Here is a 24,408-nt window from a genome sequence, read left to right on the forward strand (position 1 = left end):
GTACCATCCAACCTCAGGCAACATTTTTTCTGGTGGCTCCACACCCACTATTGTAAAAGAGGCACCTTCTCCGTGGGTTAAACTGTTCTAGCTAGAACTGTTAGCCAAGGGGTGGGATGCAGGCCACGAGGTGCTGGGGTTCAAAGTCTGGCATCTTTTCTTGCCTGTACTCATCAGTTCGAGGACCTTTTATCTCAGTGAGTACTGCTATCTCTCCATTGCCATTATACCTAAACTGACACTTTTAAACAAACCAATCTTCATGGGTTGTAAACTTCCCACTCAGGGCTGAGACTTATCTGAGGGGGTTGGGGATGGGGGGAAGGAGAGTAGCTACAATCCGGCGTCTGGGCTCGAGTACTCTGTCTGACGTCAGGTGATGGCGGGAAGGCCCCTTCCCGTCATTTCCTCGTTTGTCATTTGGAGGAACTGGCAACGCCGCCCTCATGGGAGGAATGTGAGAAGACCTCGCCCACGGAAACACTCCGCCAGTCGAAATGGATATCACCACGCGAAAAGGGGTGTGGGCGCGACTCCTAAGGCCGAGCGCGTGGAAGCAGTCTCCGCCTTGGTTCTGCCCCTCCACGGACCCCAACGACAAGAACACCGGCGAGGTTTGCAAGCGTAAGCTGGAGAAGGCACGCGAGCTCCCGCGCATGCGCGGCCACCAACGGGGTGGGGGCGGGGCCATAGGTACGGCCCCGCGAGACCTGGGGAAAAAGAGCGGCGCGTGCTGCAGGTTGTGGGCGGGGCTTGCCCGGGGCGGGGCCTGTTCGTCGTGTGCAGCTCCGCCCCCTCGGCCGTCGTCGATCTTCGGGAGGCGGTAACTGCTTCTCGGCCCTTCCCGGTTGGCGGGACCCGCTGCACCCCGGTTCTGTGGTGACGATGGGCGACCCCAGCAAGCAGGACATCCTGACCATCTTCAGGCGCCTCCGCTCGGTGCCCACCAACAAGGTAACGGCCGCCGAGCGGGTTGGGGCCTCCTGGGCATCCCTGCCGGACCCCGCGGGCGGCCCCTGCGGGCGCCGGCGGCCGCGGAGGAGGAGCCGGCCCGGCCTGTGACACGTCGCACTGTCGGGCCGCAGCGGCCTGGGCCTGGCCTGGGTCCGGCCGGCGTGCCGTTCCCCGGCCTCGGGAAGGGAGAGGGGGCGTGGGGCGTGGGGCGCGGGCCCCCGGCCCCGGGGCAGGGTCGGACTCCTAGGGCTCTGAGGGGGCGAGCGGCAGACACCTGTGGGTTCCTGTCACCCGGCGGGGGAGCTTAGGGAGAGGTTTGTTTTGGGAGGCGGAGGAGGGGAGCGGTGAACACAAGAGGTCCTGAGAGGGCTGGGGGGCGAGCACTTAGGAGCTCGTGAGATGGCGGGGATGCATACACGGGGCTCCTGAGAGGGGCCAGAGCCCCGGGGGACCCCAAAGAGGGCAGGGAGCCTGCACGGGGGCTCCTGGGAGGGAGCTGGATCCCCGGGGGGCCCAGAGAGGGCAGGGAGCCTGCACGGGGGCTCCTGAGAGGGCGCCAGAGCCCCGGGGGACCCCAAAGATGGTAGGGGAGCCTGCACGGAGGCTCTTGGGAGGGGGCCGGAGCCCCCGAGGGCCCTGTGACCCAACTGGGAAGGATGCATCGGCTGCCTGTGGTCCCAGCCTTCCCCCCCAGCATCAGAAATTCCAGTTGGTAGCCCTGGGTGCTTGGAAGGCTTGGCTCGCCCCCTCCCCACCCTCCAGATCACCCAGTTCCTCAGGGGCGCCTGTTGGAGCCTGGTGGGTTCCCTCGGCCTGACGTGGCAGCCTCAGTTTTCCTGTCTAAAAAAGCTGCCATGGCTTCCAGCTTTTTTCCACTTTTGCTAGGAAAGCCCACCATGAACTGTTTCCCTTTTCTCTGGGTAGGTCTCTTTGGAAATTGGAGTTTTCTTTTTTGTGTCTTCAGAGGCTCTTCCCTTCTACAAATTTTACAACTTTTGGCAACTGGCTGGTGTTGTGATGATGCATTGGCCCAGGTGACACCCTCGGCTGAGTGTCACAGGCCTGAGTGGAGCCCCGAAAGTGCAAAGGGCTGCCCTGTCAGCCTGGACTCTCCTCACCTGTCCCTGCCAGGGGTTCTGTGTGTCCCCGGGTCTCAGGGCCTTTACCTCGCCCCCACGCTCACCTCCAGAGGGAGCAGCTGTTAACCAGCTGTGTGAGCATTGTCCTCAGCCTTGAAATGATGGCATGGAAAGTTCCTGAGTTTTACAAAATGTGGTTGCTTTTGTTTGTTTTAAGTCCTGATGGTGGAGGGGTGCCCGTATTTTTACAGCCTAAAAGGAGTGAGGAAGGAAACAGTTTATTGGGGGTGATGTAGAAAGTCAGGAGGAGAACGGCTCTAGTACTACATTTCTTGGTATTTTCTAGATTTTCACATTTAGATTTCATCATTTATAAAAAGAGGTTACTTTATAACTAGACAAGATTAGAATCTGCAGTTTGCAGTGTGGAAGCTGGATTTTTTGTTTGTTTGCTGTTTCTCAGAAACAGAGCAACAGGTATTTGAATTTCTCAAAGGGAATGTGTCCTCTTTTAAATACGAAATCAGTGTCTTTGAAGGAACACTTGTGGGTTTGCTTGTAAATTGCTATCCAGATTCTGCCACTTTCTAGCTACGTCAGCCTTGGGCAGGTTACCACTCTGTATCTTATGTTCCTGATCTGAAAATGGTGGCATGAGCTGGACCTGACTCAAAGGGTATTGTGAGGATTTGATGAGGTAGGTGATCCAAGAAAAGCTCTTGGAGCAGTTCCTGCTCATACTAGTCTTCAATAAACGCCAGCCATGTTTTGTTATTAATTTTTTATTATGAAGAACATCTATGAAAAATTTTATATTCTATAATGGGATTAATAAAAGCATTGAGCAAAAAAAAATTTTCTGTAATGTTCCACAGTAATATGCTGTATATTTCTTGATTAAAGTGTTTTATTTGGTAATTGGTATGAAGCCATTTTCTGTACAAAGATGGAATCTAGTTTTAATGTTGTTAAAGAGTCAAATAACCATAAGCATTTTAAAAATTGGGTTTAAAAAACAGGAAAAGTAGTTAAAGGATAACAACTTGGTTTAATTTTTGACTAGCATCCAGTTTCCTCCTTTTGTGTATGGGGAATATTCTCTCTGGATCAAAAGTTTTAAGTGTCAGTTTCTTATTGAAATCCTTTCTTGTTACTATCCTGTTCCTTACTTTTACATAGATTTCTTGGTTATTCCCTCAATAAATATTCATTGAACTCCTACAGTGTGCCGGGAACCTTGCAAAGCATTGAGGATACATTGATGAATGAAAACATGTGTCTCCTGCCTTCAGGGAGCTTATAGTCTAGTGGATGAAGGCTAAAGGACTGCATGGCAGTGTGTTTTCTGCTAATGAAGTAGACTCTCGAAGCAAACTACCCGGGATCCAGTCCCAGTGCTGCCACTTCTTAGTTGGGTTACTTAACTTCACAATTCCTTACTTTTCTTTAAAATGGGGATTAGGACTGCGATATAATTTGTGGGGCTCAATGCAAAATGAAAATGCCAGACCCTCATTGAAAAATTATTGAGAATTTCAAGATGCGACAGCAGAGCACTAAGTGAATTCTGGACCCTTCTGAGGGCAGGGACCTGCCTGGGTTGTATGCACAGCCAGGAAGCTGGTCCTGATGAGAGTGATCATAGAACCTTCTTTTATAGGGCCGCTGTGAAGGCCAAAGTGGTTAAAGTGCAAGAAGAGTGCCTGCCCTAGGGTAAACATTCAATACTAGCTGCTATTATTGCTATGAAAATTCTTACTTTCATCATTGGTCAAAACAAATTGTCAGTCAAGAAATATTTATTTTTTATCATGATAATAGCTTATAATCAGCTTCATTTATAGAAAACTGTGGTTCACCTTTGATTTGAGACTGTATATAAAAAACAAAGTACAGTCCCTGCTCTCAAAGCACAGTCTCCCACCTCAACAGGACAATCCAGGCAGTTATTTGTGAGAGCCAGACTTACATTTCTAGCAGCCTTCTGATCTCAAATTCCACAGGTCCAAATCTGACCACATTAGCTCTCCCACCCTTACACACTGCCCTGCCCCCTGTGTGTCCATTTAGTGACCGCTCAAGTGACACACAGCTTCTGCATCATGGAGCTACATTCTAGCTATTCCTCGTAGTTGGTTGGTCAGGAGAATGCTGAGGCCACCCTGTTAGAAACCTCACTGCTCTTTTCTCGTGGCCGGCCTTGCCACCACCTCAGAAGCGATTCTCAAACTTGCCTGCTCTGGGCTGTGAACACCAAATCTCTGCTGTCACCTCTAATCACATGGCCATTTCCCACAGGCTCTTTTGCCCCTTTTGTCTTTTTAGACCCTATTCTTGAATTCCTGAATGACTCCTTGACCCCGTCTAGAAAACTTTTTGTATCCTGTTCTTGCTTACTGAGGTACCACCTTATAACTAACTTTCTTGTCCACTAGACGGTTGACTCCATGAGGGCAGGCTCTATCTGAATCATGTTGTCCAATGCCTGGCTCAGCACCAGGTAAACTCCTTGATAGATGGTAAGTGCATGAACACTGTCAGTTGACCGAGTGAGTCAGGGAATAGGAATGGCCTCTTGCAGAGGATCAGGGCCCCTAGGCAGGGCCACTGCATTTGGTGTGTCTTGGAAGAGGGTTCCTTACTCTAAGGGCTGTTCCCACAGGTGTTTCAGTTTCCAGGTCTGTCTCTCCCACTGCACAGTGGGCTCCTCAGAGTCAGAGACCAGAGCGTGGCCTGGTAGAGAAGAGGGGCTTAGCAAGGGTCTGTGGGATCAGTGATAGTATCTGGTTTATACTCCAGCACCTGTCACGCTGCCTGACATCCAGCAGGCGATCAGTAAACATTGAAGTGAGTCCACTGGCACCTTCCATGTTCTTTGCCCCCACCCCCTGCCACTGTTCTTGCATGTTAAATGTGAGCCTGTCATGGTGAAGGCCTTTGGAAAATCCACTCATGTTTTTTCTCTTGTTTTGCCTTCAAAAAGCCAGAAGCCAGATCTTTCTAGATGATAATAGTTTGGACAACCTTCACATGGGTGGCTCTGCCTATAAAGTGCATTAACAGTGCATTTTTCATGTTAAACTTCAATTACTTAAACTCTTCCCTATCCTTCTAAATTAATTTTCCAATGTTGGACTGGAGTCTTTTCCCCCTTAAGCTATGCATTACTTGAGGCTTTTCACCAACACTTTATGATGTCTAGTATACAGTATTTCTACTTCCCACATCTTTGCTGTGCACAGTCACCTTGCCCTCCCTCCCAGAACCTGAGAAAAAGATGGTCATACTAACAGGTGAACTGTACAAGATGTCTGTGTGTTTTGTGTAGCTTCAGAGTTAGATTGAAATTGCCAGGCACAGATTTAGTCTTATCATTTTGTTTACACATTGGGGAAAAATATTCAGTTTATTAAATGTAACTGCACCCAAGTTTTGCCAAACTGGAAACCTGGATCGTTTTTGTTTACTGACTTTTTTTTTTTTGATTCATTTTGTCGAGATACATTCACATGCCATGCAGTCATGCAGAGCAAAGTGTACATTCAATTGTTCTCTGTGTACTGACTTTTTAATTCTAGTTTTCATAACCTGGAGATCAGACTGTTGCTTTCACATGATGTATGTAGTGTCTCATGACCTGAGCTTGCTTTGTTTTATAGTATCTGTACTCCTTGTATTTATTAAGAGCTATTTTGTAAACAGAAGATGTATTGCTCTGTTGAAAACACAATAAAAAAAACAGCACACACACACACACACACACACACACACACACACAAATAAAGTGCATTAACATATATATATATTTTCTAATCTGGAAAAAAAAATTCTCCTGTTAGTGGAATTTTCACTATTCTATAGTAAATTTAATTAATACTAAATATAAATTTCAATGACAAGCACTGTATGTTTTAAAGTACTTTTATGCTCCTGTTGTCAGATGAGTAATGTTTGACTTTAATCAGTGTCAAAAGGGCTAGTGATAATTTTCAAGCTAGTAATACATTTTGTAAGTTAGTCATTTGATTAACTAATATATACAGAGTGTCTGCTATGAGTAAGACACTATTTTTCAGGCTCTATGGGAGATACAAAAATATATAAATCTATCCAGTAAGCAGTTATTGAGCGGTTACCAGGAAAGCAAAGTGGATGGGAAAGGTCCGCAGCCTCTCAGGAGTGCCCGTGGCCCCTCGGTGGGAGAGGGAGCACATTGTTTGGTAATGAGCTGTGTGTCTGCAAGTTATAAAAGTGGCCTGGACAGAGAGGAGAGGACTGAGGTGGGAAGGACACAGCATTTCATAAGGGAACATCTCTTTGTATTGATTATCTGTTGCCGTGTATCAGAGTACCCCCAAACTTTGCATTTTGAGCCAACAAGCATTTATTATCTCAAACAGGCTGAGGGTCGGGAATCTGGGGGAGGCCTCGCTGGACGGTTCTGGCTCAGGGTCTCTCACGAGGTTGCATTCAGGCTGTCGGCCGGGGCTGCCGCCATCTGAAGGCTGGAGGGTCTGCTCGCGTGGTGGTCCTCAGGCCTCGGTTGCTGGCTACTTGGGCCTCTCCACAGAGCTGCTGAGTGTCCTCAAGTCATGACCACCCATTTCCCCTAGAGGTAGTGATCAAGGGAGGGAGAGAGAGGAAGCCAGTGTCTTTTATAAGCTAATCTCAAAGTGACACAGGGCCCTTCTGCCTTACTCTGTTGGTGAGCGAAGGATGAACAGCAAGCGGCAGGGACCATGGGGGCCATCTCCCCTGGCTGGGGGGAGGAGGAGGCCACTCGCCCACCGTCTGGTGTGGAGCCGCTGTCCAGGGTAGCCAGGCAGGCCTGGGGCATCCCAGCAGGGGGAGAACCCTGGCTGGCAGCAGCTAGCATCATTTACTTGACTAGTAGGCTCTCTGCTGATACTACAAGGATAAGTCAGGTTGAGATGATATACTAGCCTAAGATCCCTTCACTATGCATTCTAATAAAAGAAATGGAAATTTGAGGGCTTTTTTCCTTATCTAGGTGAGATATTTTCTAATAACCAGAGTTTAAACTAAAGTTTAAGCAGCTTTTAAGCTAAGTTCTTGTATCCCATGGGGTGGCTCATTTGGCTAATATAAATTAATTAATGATTTTTTTTTTCAGGTATGTTTTGACTGTGGTGCCAAAAATCCCACCTGGGCCAGCATAACCTACGGGGTGTTCCTTTGCATTGACTGCTCGGGGTCGCACCGATCACTTGGTGTTCACTTGAGTTTCATCCGGTAAGTGACTTTTTCCTCACTGGGGGGGATGCATGTGATTACATTGTTATGTGGTCTCCTTGCTCTTTTTTATTTTGCTTTGACAGTGCGCATTATGGAGTTTTAAATTTTACGTAATTAAGAAAACTGGGAAATTGAATTATTTTCTGTTCAGTTACTAGTATATAGAGATTTGGGTCAGAGACATGAGGCTGTGATGTTCAAGAAAAAAGGTTGGCATGGACTTTTTGAGACTGTATTTCCTTTACCTTTATCTTCTAATACTTTAGAAGTGCAAAGAAATCTTCCTAGGACACATTCATGGCAGAAGGAAATTCATCTACCGTGGGTCTGTCCTATCCCTGTCCAGGGTAACAGGCAGGATGCCCTCATTATAGCAGGGTTTCACTGTCAGCATAATCCTGTAGCTCTGGCTCCTAAGGACACTAATCACAAAGCCTGAGTAATAATTTTTAAATAAATTTTAGCAGCAATTTCATGTGAGGGTCTTTCTTCTCTTTTTTTTTTTTTTTTTTTTTTATCATCATTTTATTAAGATATATTCACATACCACGCAGTCATACAAAACAAATTGTACTTTCGATTGTTTACAGTACCATTACATAGTTGTACATTCATCACCTAAATCAATCCCTGACACCTTCATTAGCACACACACAAAAATAACAAGAATAATAATTAGAGTGAAAAAGAGCAATTGAAGTAAAAAAGAACACTGGGTACCTTTGTCTGTTTGTTTGCTTCCCCTACTTTTCTACACATCCATCCATAAACTAGACAAAGTGGAGTTTGGTCCTTATGGCATTCCCAATCCCACTGTCACCCCTCATAAGCTACATTTTTATACAACTGTCTTCGAGATTCATGGGTTCTGGGTTGTAGTTTAATAGTTTCAGGTATCCACCACCAGCTACCCCAATTCTTTAGAACCTAAAAAAGGTTGTCTAAAGTGTGCGTAAGAGTGCCCACCAGAGTGATCTCTCGGCTCGTTTTGGAATCTCTCTGCCACTGAAGCTTATTTCATTTCCTTTCACATCCCCCTTTTGGTCAAGAAGATGTTCTCCATCCCACGATGCCGGGTCTACATTCCTCCCCGGGAGTCATATTCCACGTTGCCAGGGAGATTCACTTCCCTGGGTGTCTGATCCCACGTAGGGGGGAGGGCAGTGATTTCACCTTTCAAGTTGGCTTAGCCAGAGAGAGAGGGCCACATCTGAGCAACAAAGAGGCATTCAGGAGGAGACTCTTAGGCACAACTACAGGGAGGCCTAGCCTCTCCTTTGCAGCAACCGTCTTCCCAAGGGTAAAACTTATGGTAGAGGGCTCAACCCATCAAACCACCAGTCCCCTATGTCTGTGGTCATGTTAGCAACCATGGAGGTGGGGTAGGCGAATACCCCTGCATTCTCCACAGGCTCCTCAAGGGGGCACTACATCTTTTTTTTTTTTTTTTTCCTTGTTTGTCTTTTTTCTTTTTTTTTTTTTTTTTAACTTTCCCTTCTTTTTTAAATCAACTGTATGAAAAAAAAAAGTTAAAAAGAAAACAAACATACAATAAAAGAACATTTCAAAGAGACCATAACAAGGGAGTAAGAAAAAGACAACTAACCTAAGATAACTGCTTAACTTCCAACATGTTCCTACTTTACCCCAGGAAAGTTACATAATATAGCAACATTTCAGTGACCTTGTTCCTACTACATCCATCAGAAATTAACAGACCATAGTCATTTCTGGGCATCCCCAGAACGTTAAATAGCTTATCTGTTCTTCTTGGATTATTGTTCCCCCTTCCTTAATTGCTCTCTACTGCTAGTTCCCCTACATTCTACATTATAAACCATTTGTTTTACATTTTTCAAAGTTCACATTAGTGGTAGCATATAATATTTCTCTTTTTGTGCCTGGCTTATTTCGCTCAGCATTATGTCTTCAAGGTTCATCCATGTTGTCATATGTTTCACCAGATCGTTCCTTCTTAACTGCCGCGTAGTATTCCATCGTGTGTATACACCACATTTTATTTATCCACTCATCTGTTGAAGGACATTTGGGTTGTTTCCATCTCTTGGCAATTGTGAATAATGCTGCTATGAACATTGGCGTGCAGATATCTGTTCGTGTCACTGCTTTCCGATCTTCCGGGTATATACCGAGAAGTGCAATCGCTGGATCGAATGGTAGCTCTATATCTAGTTTTCTAAGGAACTGCCAGACTGACTTCCAGAGTGGCTGAACCATTATACAGTCCCACCAACAATGAATAAGAGTTCCAATTTCTCCACATCCCCTCCAGCATTTGTAGTTTCCTGTTTGTTTAATGGCAGCCATTCTAACCGGTGTTAGATGGTATCTCATTGTGGTCTTAATTTGCATCTCTCTAATAGCTAGTGAAGCTGAACATTTTTTCATGTGTTTCTTGGCCATTTGTATTTCCTCTTCAGAGAACTGTCTTTTCATATCTTTTGCCCATTTTATAATTGGGCTGTCTGTACTATTGTCATTGAGTTGTAGGATTTCTTTGTATATGCAAGATATCAGTCTTTTGTCAGATACATGGTTTCCAAAAATTTTTTCCCATTAAGTTGGTTGCCTCTTTACCTTTTTGAGAAATTCCTTTGAGGTGCAGAAACTTCTAAGCTTGAGGAGTTCCCATTTATCTATTTTCTCTTTTGTTGCTTGTGCTTTGGGTGTAAAGTCTAGGAAGTGGCCTCCTAATACAAGGTCTTGAAGATGTTTTCCTACATTATCTTCTAGGAGTTTTATGGTACTTTCTTTTATATTGAGATCTTTGGTCCATTTTGAGTTAATTTTTGTGTAGGGGGTGAGGTAGGGGTCCTCTTTCATTCTTTTGGATATGGATATCCAACTCTCCCAGCCCCATTTGTTGAAAAGACCATTATGGCTCAGTTCGGTGACTTTGGGGGCCTTATCAAAGATCAGTCGGCCATAGATCTGAGGGTCTATCTCTGAATTCTCAATTCGATTCCATTGATCTATATGTCTATCTTTGTGCCAGTACCATGCTGTTTTGGCAACTGTGGCTTTATAATAAGCTTCAAAGTCAGGGAGTGTAAGTCCTCCCACTTCGTTTTTCTTTTTTAGAGTGTCTTTAGCAATTCGAGGCATCTTCCCTTTCCAAATAAATTTGATAACTAGCTTTTCCAAGTCTGCAAAGTAGGTTGTTGGAATTTTGATTGGGATTGCATTGAATCTGTAGATGAGTTTGGGTAGAATTGACATCTTAATGACATTTAGCCTTCCTATCCATGAACATGGAATATTTTTCCATCTTTTAAGGTCCCCTTCTATTTCTTTTAGTAGAGTTATGTAGTTTTCTTTGTATAGGTCTTTTACATCTTTGGTTAAGTTTATTCCTAGGTACTTGATTTTTTTAGTTGCTATTGAAAATGGTATCTTTTTCTTGAGTGTCTCTTCAGTTTGTTCATTTCTAGCATATAGAAACGTTACTGACTTATGTGCATTAATCTTGTATCCTGCTACTTTGCTAAATTTGTTTATTAGCTCTAGTAGGTGTATCGTCGATTTCTCAGGGTTTTCTAGATATAAGATCATATCATCTGCAAACAATGACAGTTTTACTTCTTCTTTTCCAATTTGGATGCCTTTTATTTCTTTGTCTTGCCGGATTGCCCTGGCTAGCACTTCCAGCACAATGTTGAATAACAGTGGTGACAGCGGGCATCCTTGTCTTGTTCCTGATCTTAGAGGGAAGGCTTTCAGTCTCTCACCATTGAGTACTATGCTGGCTGTGGGTTTTTCATATATGCTCTTTATCATGTTGAGGAAGTTTCCTTCAATTCCTACCTTTTGAAGTGTTTTTATCAAAAAGGGATGTTGGATTTTGTCAAATGCTTTTTCAGCATCTATTGAGATGATCAATTGATTTTTCCCTTTCGAGTTTTTAATGTGTTGTAATACATTGATTGTTTTTCTTATGTTGAACCATCCTTGCATGCCTGGAATGAACCCCACTTGGTCATGGTGTATGATTTTTTTAATGTGTCTTTGGATTCGATTTGCAAGTATTTTGTTGAGGATTTTTGCATCTATATTCATTAGGGAGATTGGCCGGTAGTTTTCCTTTTTTGTAGCATCTTTGCCTGGTTTTGGTATTAGATTGATGTTAGCTTCATAAAATGAGTTAGGTAGTGTTCCATTTTTTTCAATGTTTTGAAAGAGTTTGAGTAAGATTGGTGTCAGTTCTTTCTGGAAAGTTTGGTAGAATTCCCCTGTGAAGCCATCTGGCCCTGGGCATTTATTTGTGGGAAGATTTTTGATGACTGATTGGATCTCTTTGCTTGTGATGGGTTGGTTGAGGTCTTCTATTTCTTCTCTGGTCAGTCTAGGTTGTTCATATGTTTCCAGGAAATTGTCCATTTCTTCTACATTATCCAGTTTGTTGCCATACAGTTGTTCATAATATCCTCTTATAATTTTTTTAATTTCTTCAGGATCTGCAGTTATGTTACCTTTTTCATTCATTATTTTGTTTATATGGGTCTTCTCTCTTTTTGATTTTGTCAGTCTAGCTAGGGGCTTGTCAATCTTGTTGATCTTCTCAAAGAACCAACTTTTGGTGATATTTATCCTTTCTATTGTCTTTTTGTTCTCTATGTCATTTATTTCTGCTTTAATCCTTGTTATTTCTTTTCTTGTACTTGGTTTAGGATTGGTTTGCTGTTCATTTTCTAGCTTCTTCAGTTGATCCATTAGTTCTTTGATTTTGGCTCTTTCTTCCTTTTTAATATATGCGTTTAGTGCTATAAATTTCCCCCTTAGCACTGCTTTTGCTGCATCCCATAGGTTTTGGTATGTTGTGTTCTCATTTTCATTCGTCTCTACATATTTAGCAATTTCTCTTGCTATTTCTTCTTTAACCCACTGATTGTTTAGGAGTGTGTTGTTTAACCTCCAGGTATTTGTGAATTTTCTAAGTCTCTGATGGTTATTGACTTCTAATTGTATTCCATTGTGGTCAGAGAATGTGCTTTGAATAATTTCAATCTTTTTAAATTTATTGAGGCTTGTTTTATGTCCCAGCATATGATCTATTCTGGAGAAAGTTCCGTGAGCACTAGAAAAGTATGTGTATCCTGGTGATTTGGGATGTAATGTCCTGTAGATGTCTGTTAAATCTAATTCATTTATCAGATTGTTTAGGTTTTCAATTTCCTTATTGGTCTTCTGTCTGGTTGATCTATCTATAGGAGAGAGTGATGTGTTGAAGTCTCCCACAATTATTGTGGAAACATCAATTGCTTCCTTTAGTTTTGCCAGTGTTTCTCTCATGTATTTTGTGGCACCTTGACTGGGTGCATAGACATTTACGATTGTTATTTCTTCTTGCTGAATTGCCCCTTTTATTAGTATGTAGTGGCCTTCTTTGTCTCTCAAAACATCCCTGCATTTGAAGTCTATTTTATCTGAGATTAATATTGCTACACCTGCTTTCTTTTAGCTGTAGCTTGCATGAAATATTTTTTTCCATCCTTTCACTTTCAGTTTCTTTGTGTCCCTGTGTCTAAGATGAGTCTCTTGTATGCAACATATTGATGGTTCATTTTTTTTGATCCATTCTGCGAATCTATATCTTTTAATTGGGGAGTTTAATCCATTTACATTCAACGTTAAAACCGTGAAGGCATTTCTTGAATCGGCCATCTTATCCTTTGGATTATGTTTGCCATATTTTTCCCTCTCTCTATTAATATCCTTTATTGTACCCATACCGAATCTCTTTAGTACTGAACCTTTCTCCAGGTCTCTCTGTCCTGTCTTTGTTTCTCTGTCTGTAGGGCTCCCTTGAGTATCTCCAGTAGGGCAGGTCTCTTGTTAGCAAATTCTCTCAGCATTTCTTTGTCTGTGAAAAATTTAAGCTCTCCCTCAAATTTGAAGGAGAGCTTTGCTGGATAAAGTATTCTTGGCTGGAAATTCCTCTCACTCAGAATTTTAAATATATCGTGCCACTGCCTTCTTGCCTCCATGGTGGCTGCTGAGTAGTCACTACTTAGTCTTATGCTGTTTCCTTTGTATGTGGTGAATTGCTTTTCTCTTGCTGCTTTCAGAACTTGCTCCTTCTCTTCTGTGTTTGACAGTGTGATCAGTATATGTCTCGGAGTGGGTTTTTTTGGATTTATTCTATTCGGAGTTCGCTGAGCATTTATGATTTGTGTATTTATGTTGTTTAGAAGATTTGGGAAGTTTTCCCCAACAATTTCTTTGAATACTCTTCCTAGACCTTTACCCTTTTCTTCCCCTTCTGGGACACCAATGAGTCTTATATTCGGACGTTTCATATTATCTATCATATCCCTGAGGTCCATTTCGAGTTTTTCAATTTTTTTCCCCATTCTTTCTTTTATGCTTTCATTTTCCATTCTGTCATCTTCCAGGTCACTGATTCGTTGTTCAACTTCCTCTAGTCTTGTACTATGAGTGTCCAGAATCTTTTTAATTTGGTCAACAGTTTCTTTAATTTCCATAAGATCATCCATTTTTTTGTTTAGTCTTGCAATGTCTTCTTTATGCTCTTCTAGGGTCTTCTTGATTTCCTTCATATCCCGTACTAGGGTCTCATTGTTCATCTTTAGTTCTTTGAGTAGCTGCTCTAGGTGGTGTGTCTCTTCTGGTCTTTTGATTTGGGTGCTTGGGCTTGGGTTATCCATATCGTCTGGTTTTTTCATATGCTTTATAATTTTCTGTTGTTTTTGGCCTCGTGGCATTTGCTGAACTTGATAGGGTTCTTTTAGGGTTTGTAGACCAGTTGAAGTCCTTATCTCTAATTTATCAGATCTACAGCTTCATGGAGTACACTTTCTCTAACTAACCAGCAGGTGGCGTCCACGAGCCACCTGTTCTCCACAAGCCCGATCTCCCCTGCTTAGCCTTTTTGGTGAGTGGGGGAGTGAGTCTTGTGGGGCCCAATTGGTGTACCAAGCTTGCGTGTGTAGTTGGTGTTGCCTGCCCTGTATGTGGGGCGTGTTTCTGGGCAGTCGGGGAGAGGGGGTGGCCCTAACAATCAAATCTCCCTGATGATCCTAGAGTTTTAAAGCTGCTGCAATAGTCTAATCCTTCAGTTCAGTCCTGCCACAGTTTGTCTCTGCCACTGACCCACAAGTCTTTGGTATTGGCGTATGGCTCCTGAGACTTGCAAGTGGGCCCCTCTTCCAGGCTGTGCACCCCGGGTCCTCTGTTGAGGGATGACTGTGCTATGTCACAGGTGAGTGCCGTCCCCCCAGGGCAGTTCTGGGCTGCTGGGCTGTGTTGGGAGGCTCCCAGTCTGCTCAAATGATGGCTGAATGGGGCTTTGTTAATTCACACTGCTCCCCCTTCCCAGCTCTGGGACATTCAGCTGAGGTTGCAGGGAAGGCTAATGTCCACGCCCAGTTTTGTGGTGTGTGCCTGTTATTTGAAGCACTTCCGTCACACTGGGTTGTCTGGGGCAGCTCTGGGCTATGGGGCTGGCGATGGGCAGGAGTGTTTCCTGTCCACCAGGATGGTGGCTGTGAGCGGACACCCCCCTTTTCTTGGGAAGTTGTGTTGTTTAGTGAATTTTCTCAGCCACTGGAATATTGCCTTTTGTCTCAGAGCTCTCTTAGTTCTGCTCTTGACTTGACGTGCCCAAATTTCAATTCTTTGAAGCTTTCTGTATTGAGCTTCTTAGAGTAATTGTTTTAGAAAAAGCAAAAAGGATTTAAAAAAAAAAAACAAAAAAAAAAAAACGGCCCTCCTCAGAGATCTAATGGGTTATTGAAATGCTAATAGACAAAGCAACCAGGGCCATTAAGGAAAGGTGCACAGGGCAGAGAGATCAGCTTTGCTTCGGGATTTGCATATGCGCCTCAAGTCCTGATCTCCGCCCTTCCCCTTTCTGTGTTCACCAGAACTCGAAAAATCCTCTGCTTTTATTTTGGAGTTTTTCGTGTTGTTTTTTTTCTATGTCTGTCTCCTCTCTGCTGGGCTGGCTGCTCTCAGAGTCTCTGGTGTCTGGTCTCAGTCTATCTATGGTTGGAGTTTGAATCAGTAGAATGAGTTTCCTATAAGAGCAGCCACTGCAATTCTCCCTTCTCCTTCCCGGAGCTGACAGCCCCTCCTCCCCCGGGACTGAGCCTGGCAGGGAGGGGCGCGGGTCCCCTGGCCGCAAAAACTTACAGATTTCGCTGATCTCAGCAGTTCCACGTTTTCATGAGTGTTGTATGAAGTATGCCCAAAGACGGATTGCTCTGTGGTGTCCAGTCCACGCAGTTCCTGGCTTTTTACCTACTTTCCTGGAGGAGTAACTAAAACATACAGCTCACCAGTCTGCCATCTTGCCCCGCCTCTCCTTTCTTCTCTTTTTATCTTAAGACTTGGGCTACCATGGGTTCCTTCTGGCAAATAAACCGTCTCCTCCTTCTGGCTCTGGGGCAGTAGCCTATATCCCTCTGGGCAGACACAGCACCACAGGCCAGTGGGAAGGGGGCAGTGCCTTTGTGTGAAGTCAAAGAAATTGAAATAATAAAAAGTAATGGAAGGAGCCCCTGCCAAGATGAGGGCTTGCATGCGGAGCAAGGCCTGGATTTCAGCACCCCTGGGGCCCTTGCCTGCACACTAGCCAGCAGCTGCAGCTCAGCCCTCCAGGGTTGCCACTCACCTGTTTCCCTGCCACCTCTGTCCAGGGAAGGAACCAGCCAGGCAGGCTCTGTGGAGCTGTGGCCAGCAAATGTGTTTTATGTTATGACCTAAGGAATCTTGATATAACATGGTTACTATAAAAGCACATTTGCTCCTATAGAATAAAATCTTTTATAATTTATAATGACATTTTGTATGACCACACAAAAGCTATGGAGTTATAATTACACAATTTTTTTTAATATGTTACCTTTTTAAAAGAACTTTTCTGATGCAGAGTTCTTTTTTCAGAAATGACTTTGTAAAAGCACGATGCACTAAACATTTATATTCTTTTTTTCTTTTCTTTTTTCTTAGGCTTTGGTCCCAGAATGTTTTGAAACAGTTTCCTATCCTTGTCTGCTTTCTAAATGTTAAGGAATTTAGTTGCCAGAGCAAGTTTATTTTTAATGCACTTTTTTTTCCGGATCAGTCATTACTAGTTAACAACAGGTAGGGAAAGTACTCTGCCCAGAGCCGATGAAAGCCAAATTCAAGCAATATATAACTTAGTTCTCTTCCTTTCTCTCTCTCTCATTTTCTTTCCCTCTTCCCTCCCATTAAAATCGTTTTCCTTACCACAAAAGCATACTGCCAGTTTAAGCCATTCCAGGAAATTAAGTGGTTTTCTGGCATGTCCCATGCAGAGGGCAGGACTGGCCCCGAGGCTGATGAGGCTGGGCATCAGGGTGTGCTTGGTGTTACTGCAGACTTAATCACCAGCCTTTAAAAGTCAGATAAATATAAATGTGTGAATCACAATGCTTGTAAATTGCAAAATCACTGCATAACCAGAGGCAGTACTCTAGGATCTGCTCAAGAAAAAGTCAAGGATGAGAAGGGTACTCAGTATGGAATTTTCTTGGGTGGGAAGGAGGTATGTGACTCCTTAAACATTTTTTTGTTGATTTTTTTTTTTTAAATTACAAACACTAGCTCATTGGAAACAAATCCAAGCATTTGCAAAGTGTATAAGTAAAAAAGTGAGTCCCTCCTCTGGAATCCCCTCTTTACTCACCTTCATTTCACCTACCCCCCACATGCATATGTAGCTCCATTTCCCAGGAAAAATCACAGTTAGCAGTTTGACATGGATGGTATGTTTATTTAAATGGAGTTTATTTATTTTTTAAGTAGGATTTCGTGTTGGTGATTTCACAAAGGAAAAAATAATAAGCTATGTCTTTTGGCAGCCGAAAAATGGAAGTGAGGTTAGGAGTCTATGGGAGGTTACTGCCAGAGTGGACATAATTAACTGGCCTCTGCCTCCACCATCTCACAGTGCTCGAAACATGTGACCTTCATTTCTGTGATGTCCCTGTCTCAGGGTTTCTTCTCTCTCTCGAGTTCTTCTCAAGTTCACCTTCCTGGTTGTTTCTTCTCAAGTTCCCCTTTAAGTATTTCATGAGCTTGTTGAAGGTGAGTGGGGTCTAGTCCCTGCGTTGTTATGCTGGGCTAGGGGATAGGGACAGGCTTAACTATGCACATAAGTGAGTAGATAGACTGCAAAGTGCTGCATGAGAGGTGGAAGCAAAGCACTGTGGGAGTCCCATGTCTACTTCTGGTTGGAAAGTTAAGCAAAGTTTAAAGGAAGAGGTGATATCTCCAATGAACTTCAAAGGTTTGGTGAGACTTTGATAATGGAGATGGAGCAGGGAAAATGGAAGTCAGCATTCCAGACTTTAGCAAAAGGTAGAGAGGCAGGAAAAAATGAAATGCTTAGTAGCTAGTTTTTATATGCATGGGGAAATGATGAGAAATAGGGTTCAAAGGGGAAGATTCATGTGACATTGTGGAGGGTCTCAACTGCCAGGCTGGGAGCTTGTATTTAAGTCTTCAGGCCCTTGAGGGGTGATGTCCATGGAAAGGCTGACATGAGCCTGGGCACGGAGCACCCCAAAAAGAGTCAAAAGGCAGTGCCATGCAGAGCTTAGGAGTGAGGACATGGAGCCTGGCTGCAGGGGCATCCCTTGCGAGCTCTGGGCTCGTCACTTACCTCTCTGCATCCTAGTTTCTTTCTCTTGGGAATGCGGATGCTGATACTAGTGCTCACTGGGTAGGGTCTTGGGAGGAGTGAGTGACTTAATTCATAAGAAACCTGGCCCCTGGTGAGCACCCAGCAGATGTTGACAGTGATCAGACCTGCATCATCTGGGTGCTTGCTCAGTGCACACAAGGGAAGAACTTTTTATGCTGTTAGGGATAAAGGCAATATTTTCATAACCTTATATTAAACAGTCAACAAATTTTAAAGAAACAAATGGCTGCCTGGAAACCATTCCTAGGCTTGTCTATGAGTAAAAGTCGAGGTTAAGTGTAGTATGGTTGACTACGTTTTGAAATTTTGATTACATGAAAACTTTCTGATTTCCCAAATTCCTAAGCTTTACTTAAATGTGCTAATTACAAAGAAATATGGACTGTGGCTGTTGTTGTAGCTAATCCATGCACTTTTTAAGGAAGGTATGTCTTGACTCATATAGGATTATAGAGGCTTCTCCTTTACCTAATTGGTTAACAGGAAATATTTTATTAAAGTGTTAGTGACACTTATGCTTCTAATTTTCCTTACTTTCTCTACTTAACTTTTTAAAATTCCTATTGTAGACTCTTACCTTTCACACATCTCTTAATCTAAATTGAAGATAAGAAATTTCCTAGTGAGTCATCTCCTCGTGTAGTGAGTCATCTCCTCAGGTAGGAATGGACCCTAATGAGCAATCCAAGTTTCTTCTTAAGATTGACTGTACTGTATACGGGACATGCGGTTTTCAGAGTCCATTATCCTCAGAACCTTTTATTTTGAAATCCCAATGTTAAGACAGAAAGCATTGCTGTGTCAGCCCTTCAAGAACAGTTAGCTCTTACCTTTATTTCTGAGAAATATATATAGAAATATTTGGCACTATTTTTTTAAAAGATAGTTTAGAAACAAAAGTTGTAAGGCAGATTAACAGATCTGAGTACTTACAGCTTGAATTTTAGGACATACTTTAATTCAGTCCATATTGTACCCATTATGTGTCAGGCCCCGTGCTAGAAGCTTGAGAGATAGTCCCTGTCCTCAGAGCTTACCACTTAGTGGGGGAGAGAGAGGGATCAGTAATAATACGAGACAGTGTGACAGCGTTGCTGTGGTGATGGCGGTGGTGAAGAGAATTTTAGCCAGCACTGATGTGGGCCTTACCACGAACCCGACGGCGTACCAAGCCCTTTTCGCACATGAGATTACTTAATTTCTACAAGAACAATTATCTTCCCTCTACAGATGAGCAAAGTAAGGCACAGACCGTTTAAGTACTCCCCAAGGTTGAATAGCTAGTAAGAGGCAGAGTTGAGTTTTACACTTTCTCAGTCTATCTCCAGAGACTAGGCTCTGAACTGCTACCCTGTTACAGAGAGGGAGGGGGTGGCACACAGCTCACCATGGGGGATTGATGAAAAAGCAGTGCCCAAGGAAGGATTTCACAGCAATTAATTATTTGCTCAATGGGAGATAGAGAATCATCTTTCTTGGTAATCAGAAATTCCAAGTTCTAAAGAAGGTTCTGTTTGTTTTTGTTTCTGTCTTTGTCTTTGGAAAATCTGTTTCTTATAAAGTGCAATTTTGTGTTTAATTTTTATATGTCACTGTGTAGTAGATTTGCCATTATATATTAGTGTTATTATTAATCTTAAGGTAGCTGCTGGCTTCAAAATAACTTCTTAACCTTTACTAAGGTTGAACATTATCACTAGACATAGAAATTAGTAAACGCAAAAGGAAAATTTTTTGGTGGATCTGAAGCCTCTTTTCCTCTCTTTCTACTTTGCCCATTTTGTAAAGGTATTCTGCCAATACCCATTCTGAAATGTCCACATTCCCTTACAGGTTAATCTGGGGCAAGCTGTTATTGAGGAACAGGATAGTCGTGTTTTCTGCACCTATTTACAGTCACTATAAAGACTTCTAACTCTGTTACGCTGGTCAGATCTTGCTTTACAGTGATCACTTGGTGAAGTTTTATAGTATTGCCCTTCCCTTGCCCCCGTTTGAGCTTAGACTGGAGATTAGTAGAAAAACAGGTGTGGTGGGGGCAGGTGGCACTTGGAGTTTTCGGGGGCATGAAATCCTGAGTTTTCCCCCTCCCTGTTGGTGGCAGTGTTAGGGTAGGTCCCTCCCACCTAAGGATAAGAGTATGAGCATCCTCCAGGCTCCTGTTAGGGCTCAGACTAGACTAGTGGATGGCTGACCCAAAGAAATCCACACAGTACAATTATTTGGGTAGAGACACATTGCCGAATTTGAGATCATAACCCACCAAGAATGAGAGGCAAAGAGTCAGGAATCATTCCACCAGCCCCACTAAGCTTGCCCTGCCCCTGTGCCCAAGTGGAGATGGCTGACTAGAGTTGGTGCAGCCAAAGTGTTGCTGGCCTGGACTGCCATGGCCCGCCTTGGCCATGCAGGGAGGAGAGCAGGCTCTCAGGGTCATCAGAGCCTTAGCTTTTGGGAAAGATGGGAGGAGCCAGGAGCTGCTCACACCAACCGTCACCCGCTGTAGAGTCTTAGTGTCCTGGAAGCCTGTGCACTGTTTGTATAAACTTAGAATTCTTTAGGGTCCTGAAGATCAAGGAAATCTTGTTCTCAAAAAGTTCAGTGGTTTCCTTCTGGAGAAGAAAATATTAACATTTAAGACTATTCTTTCCCTTTAGATCTACAGAATTGGATTCTAACTGGTCTTGGTTTCAGTTGCGATGCATGCAAGTTGGAGGAAATACTAATGCAGTAAGTTCATCTCAGACTTGTCATTTTCCTTCTTGTATAAATATTTGTTATGCTAGTAAAAAAAAGTTCAATATTTTTATGTAATAGTTGGTTTTTTAAATGTAAATAATTTATAGCCCAGGAATTGTACAGAGTTGGCATGGGAGGTCCTGTGGTATAACAGAAAGAACATGATGGGCTTTTGGAGTTGGACAGACTTGATTGACTTTTTTATTCAAAAATTTATTAAATACCTAGCAAACAAGAAGTTTTGGTCTAGGTGCTGGGTATATGGTGTCAATGAGACAAACAAGATCTCCTCTCTTAGAGGCAGAGGCAGTCAGAAAGTAATTAAAGAAGTAAATAGACAAGAAAATAACACATGTTGATAAGTACTTTGAAGAAAATAAAACCTGATGCAATGAAATAGAGGAACCGGGAGGCTTCTTTATTACAGTAGTTTTTTAACATCTGAGGATGACTTTGTACTTAGAATGGAATGCTTATAGCTGCTTTTATTTGAATTAATATTTATTTTATTAAACCTGTAAATCAGATCTTCAAATACAATATACAGATCTCCTAAATTAATTTATAAACTTAGTAATTTTTATACTAAAATTAGTTTTTTTAATGTTCAGTTAATTTATAAACTTAACAGAGCAGAATCTCTTAATCCTATTTACAAACCTAATTAAGGATCCTTGGACGTTTTAAACTTCAGCTGCAAATTCAATACATCTGATTTTCTCAAACCTTTCAAATGTGAGACTGGAAGACTTATAAATCAATCCAGCAAATTCTTCCTAAGCACTTACACCTTATTTATAATCCCAAAATGTTATAGATTGAGTAAGTGGGACTCCCTTAAATGTGCCATTAAACATCCAAAGTATAAGAAATCAGATTTGTATATATTTCAGATAAAAATTATAAGGCTAGCATCAATTAAATATTTAAAGTTAAAACCATGAGTCTAAAATACTAGTTTCCAAAATACCAGATTCCCTTCTTAGATGAGTATTTCTCAACCTTTTTTCATTATTGCCCCCTAAGCAGAAAAATTAAATTTTAATTTTAATTAATTAAATTATTTTCAATTTCAACTTAATTTAATTTCTCCCTGAGAAGAGAAATACTGAGAAATATGGTTTTGTTGAGTAGGGGTGAGCTTCGGAGGGCACAACCATTGTAATATTTAGATTTCTCACCTTCCAAGAAACAAGTTTTGCCCCCATTAAGAGCATGCCTTAGGACTGTACAACAGAGTGAATCCTATTGTAAATGGTAGATTATAGTTCATAGTACAATAATTTAAAATGTTCCCCCACGAGTTGTAATGAATGTACCACATTAAAGCAAGGTGTTAATAATATGGTGGTATATGGGAACTCTATTTTATACATGATTTTTCTGTAAACCTGTATCTTCTCTGTTTAAAAAAAAAAAAAAGAATGCATGCATGCTTAGATGTTTCAGGCATCTTATTAGCATCTACATCCATTATCATAACTTAGAACTGTGGGTTTAAAATTGAGCTATCATATCTAAACCTTCCCAGGTTTGCCGAGTCCCCCAACCAACAATGAGAGCAGCCAGAGAAGGTGGGGCAGTGGCGTAGGGGAGGGTCAGTGGGCCAAGGAGTGGAGAGTGCAGGCTTGGGGCCAGCCTGCATGAACTTGAATCCCAGCTCTGCCCCTCACTCTCTGTGTGACCTCGGGCAAGTTGTCGAGCCTCTTTGGGCTTTTATTTCCCCTCTATGAAGTGGAGGGAGTCATAGTGACTTTCTTTGGTGTTGCCGTGTGGATTTCATGAGATGGCGCCCCCAAAGAACTTGGTACAGGATCTGGTGCAAGTGGTTGTTCAAGACATATTAGTCCTCTATTAATCCAGTTAAGTTAATAACTTAACTGGGTTAATAAAAGGATCACTTGTACAGGTTTAGAGGATCTGCTTTAGTTACGGTGTAATTTCTGTAATGCAGGTCTGTACATGGATCCTTATGAGGTGCTTGAAAACAGTTTCTTCTAATTATTTGAAACACTTGCTTTGTCATCTTACCCATGTGAGGGCTCTGTTAATGGAGACATAGTGTTGAACAAAGAGTATAGCTCCTAACTAATTTGTCAAAAATTCTAATTTCATGGACTCCAAATTGAAATTGATTACTAATGAATTAAAAGTCTTCCTCAGTGGAAAACCTCCACAAAATAACTTTCAGAATGGCGGAGATGATCTTTTTTTTTTTTTTTTTTAATTTGCTTTTCTTGAACTCTGCTTTGCTTTATTTATTTATTTTTTTCATCTTCATTTTATTGAGAGATATTCACATACCACGCAGTCATACAAAACAAATCATACTTTCAATTGTTTACAGTACCTTTACAGTACCATTACATAGTGGTACATTCATCACCCAAATCAATCCCTGACACCTTCATTAGCACAACACAAAAATAACAAGAATAATAATTAGAGTGAAAAAGAGCAATTGAAGTAAAAAAGAACACTGGGTACCTTTGTCTGTTTGTTTCCTTCCCCTATTTTTCTACTCATCCAGCCATAAACTAGACAAAACTAGACATAAACTCATCCAGACATAAACTAGAGTGTGGTCCTTATGGCTTTCCCAATCCCATTGTCACCCCTCATAAGCTACATTTTTATACAACTGTCTTCGAGATTCATGGGTTCTGGGTTGTAGTTTGATAGTTTCAGGTATCCACCACCAGCTACCCCAATTCTTTAGAACCTAAAAAGGGTTGTCTAAAGTGTGCATAAGAGTGCCCACCAGAGTGACCTCTCGGCTCCTTTTGGAATCTCTCTGCCACTGAAGCTTATTTCATTTCCTTTCACATCCCCCTTTTGGTCAAGAAGATGTTCTCCGTCCCACGATGCCAGGTCTACATTCCTCCCCGGGAGTCGTATTCCACGTTGCCAGGGAGATTCACTCCCCTGGGTGTCTGATCCCACGTAGTGGGGAGGGCAGTGATTTCACCTTTCAAGTTGGCTTAGCTAGAGAGACAGGGCCACATCTGAGCAACAAAGAGGCATTCGGGAGGAGGCTCTTAGGCACAACCATAGGGAGGCCTAGCCTCTCCTTTGCAGCAACCGTCTTCCCAAGGGTAAAACCTGTGGTAGAGGGCTCAACCCATCAAACCACCAGTCCCCTATGTCTGTGGTCATGTTAGCAACCATGGAGGTGGGGTAGGCGAATACCCCTGCATGGAGATGATCTTTTGAAGAAATGAAGGGCCAATTATTGCATTTTGTAATTCAAGTCTCATATCCATTTTACCAAAATACTATTGTTACATCTGTGGAGAGAATTCCCTTTTTTGCCAGGAAAAAAATGTATGTTAAAACTTTTCATGGTATTTGAATCCTGTTGGTTTTCACTGGTGTTTGCTGTCACCATGGTAAGTTTAATGCAGTGCTGCTGGTAACCAATGCTCTTTCCTCCTGCAGTCTTCCTTTTTCCATCAACATGGGTGTACCACCAATGACACGAATGCCAAGTACAATAGCCGTGCAGCCCAGCTTTACAGGGAGAGAGTCAAGTCTCTTGCATCCCAGGCCACACGAAAGCACGGCACTGATGTAAGTCACTGGAGTTGGATTATCTCATTCTGATAAATGTTTCTATCCATAGGGAAAGTAGTAACAGTAAAGCCTTCTGCCTGGATTCTCTTATAAGGA

At 42.6% G+C, this 24,408-nt stretch overlaps 1 protein-coding gene across 1 annotated transcript in view; it reads left to right on the forward strand.

Annotated features, from left to right (window-relative positions):
* The first annotated feature begins 726 nt into the window (after nt 1-726).
* Nucleotides 727-24,408, forward strand: part of ARFGAP3 (ADP ribosylation factor GTPase activating protein 3) — a 69,537-nt gene continuing 45,855 nt past the window's right edge. The window contains exons 1-4 of the mRNA XM_037845677.1: nt 727-954; nt 7,168-7,286; nt 20,658-20,730; nt 24,178-24,309. Coding sequence (XP_037701605.1) covers nt 886-954; nt 7,168-7,286; nt 20,658-20,730; nt 24,178-24,309 — 393 coding nt within the window. The 5' untranslated portion in view covers nt 727-885. The remainder of the gene's footprint in view (nt 955-7,167; nt 7,287-20,657; nt 20,731-24,177; nt 24,310-24,408) is intronic.

This window comes from Choloepus didactylus, chromosome 8, assembly GCF_015220235.1.
Source record: "Choloepus didactylus isolate mChoDid1 chromosome 8, mChoDid1.pri, whole genome shotgun sequence".
Classification (NCBI taxonomy): Eukaryota; Metazoa; Chordata; class Mammalia; order Pilosa; family Megalonychidae; genus Choloepus; species Choloepus didactylus.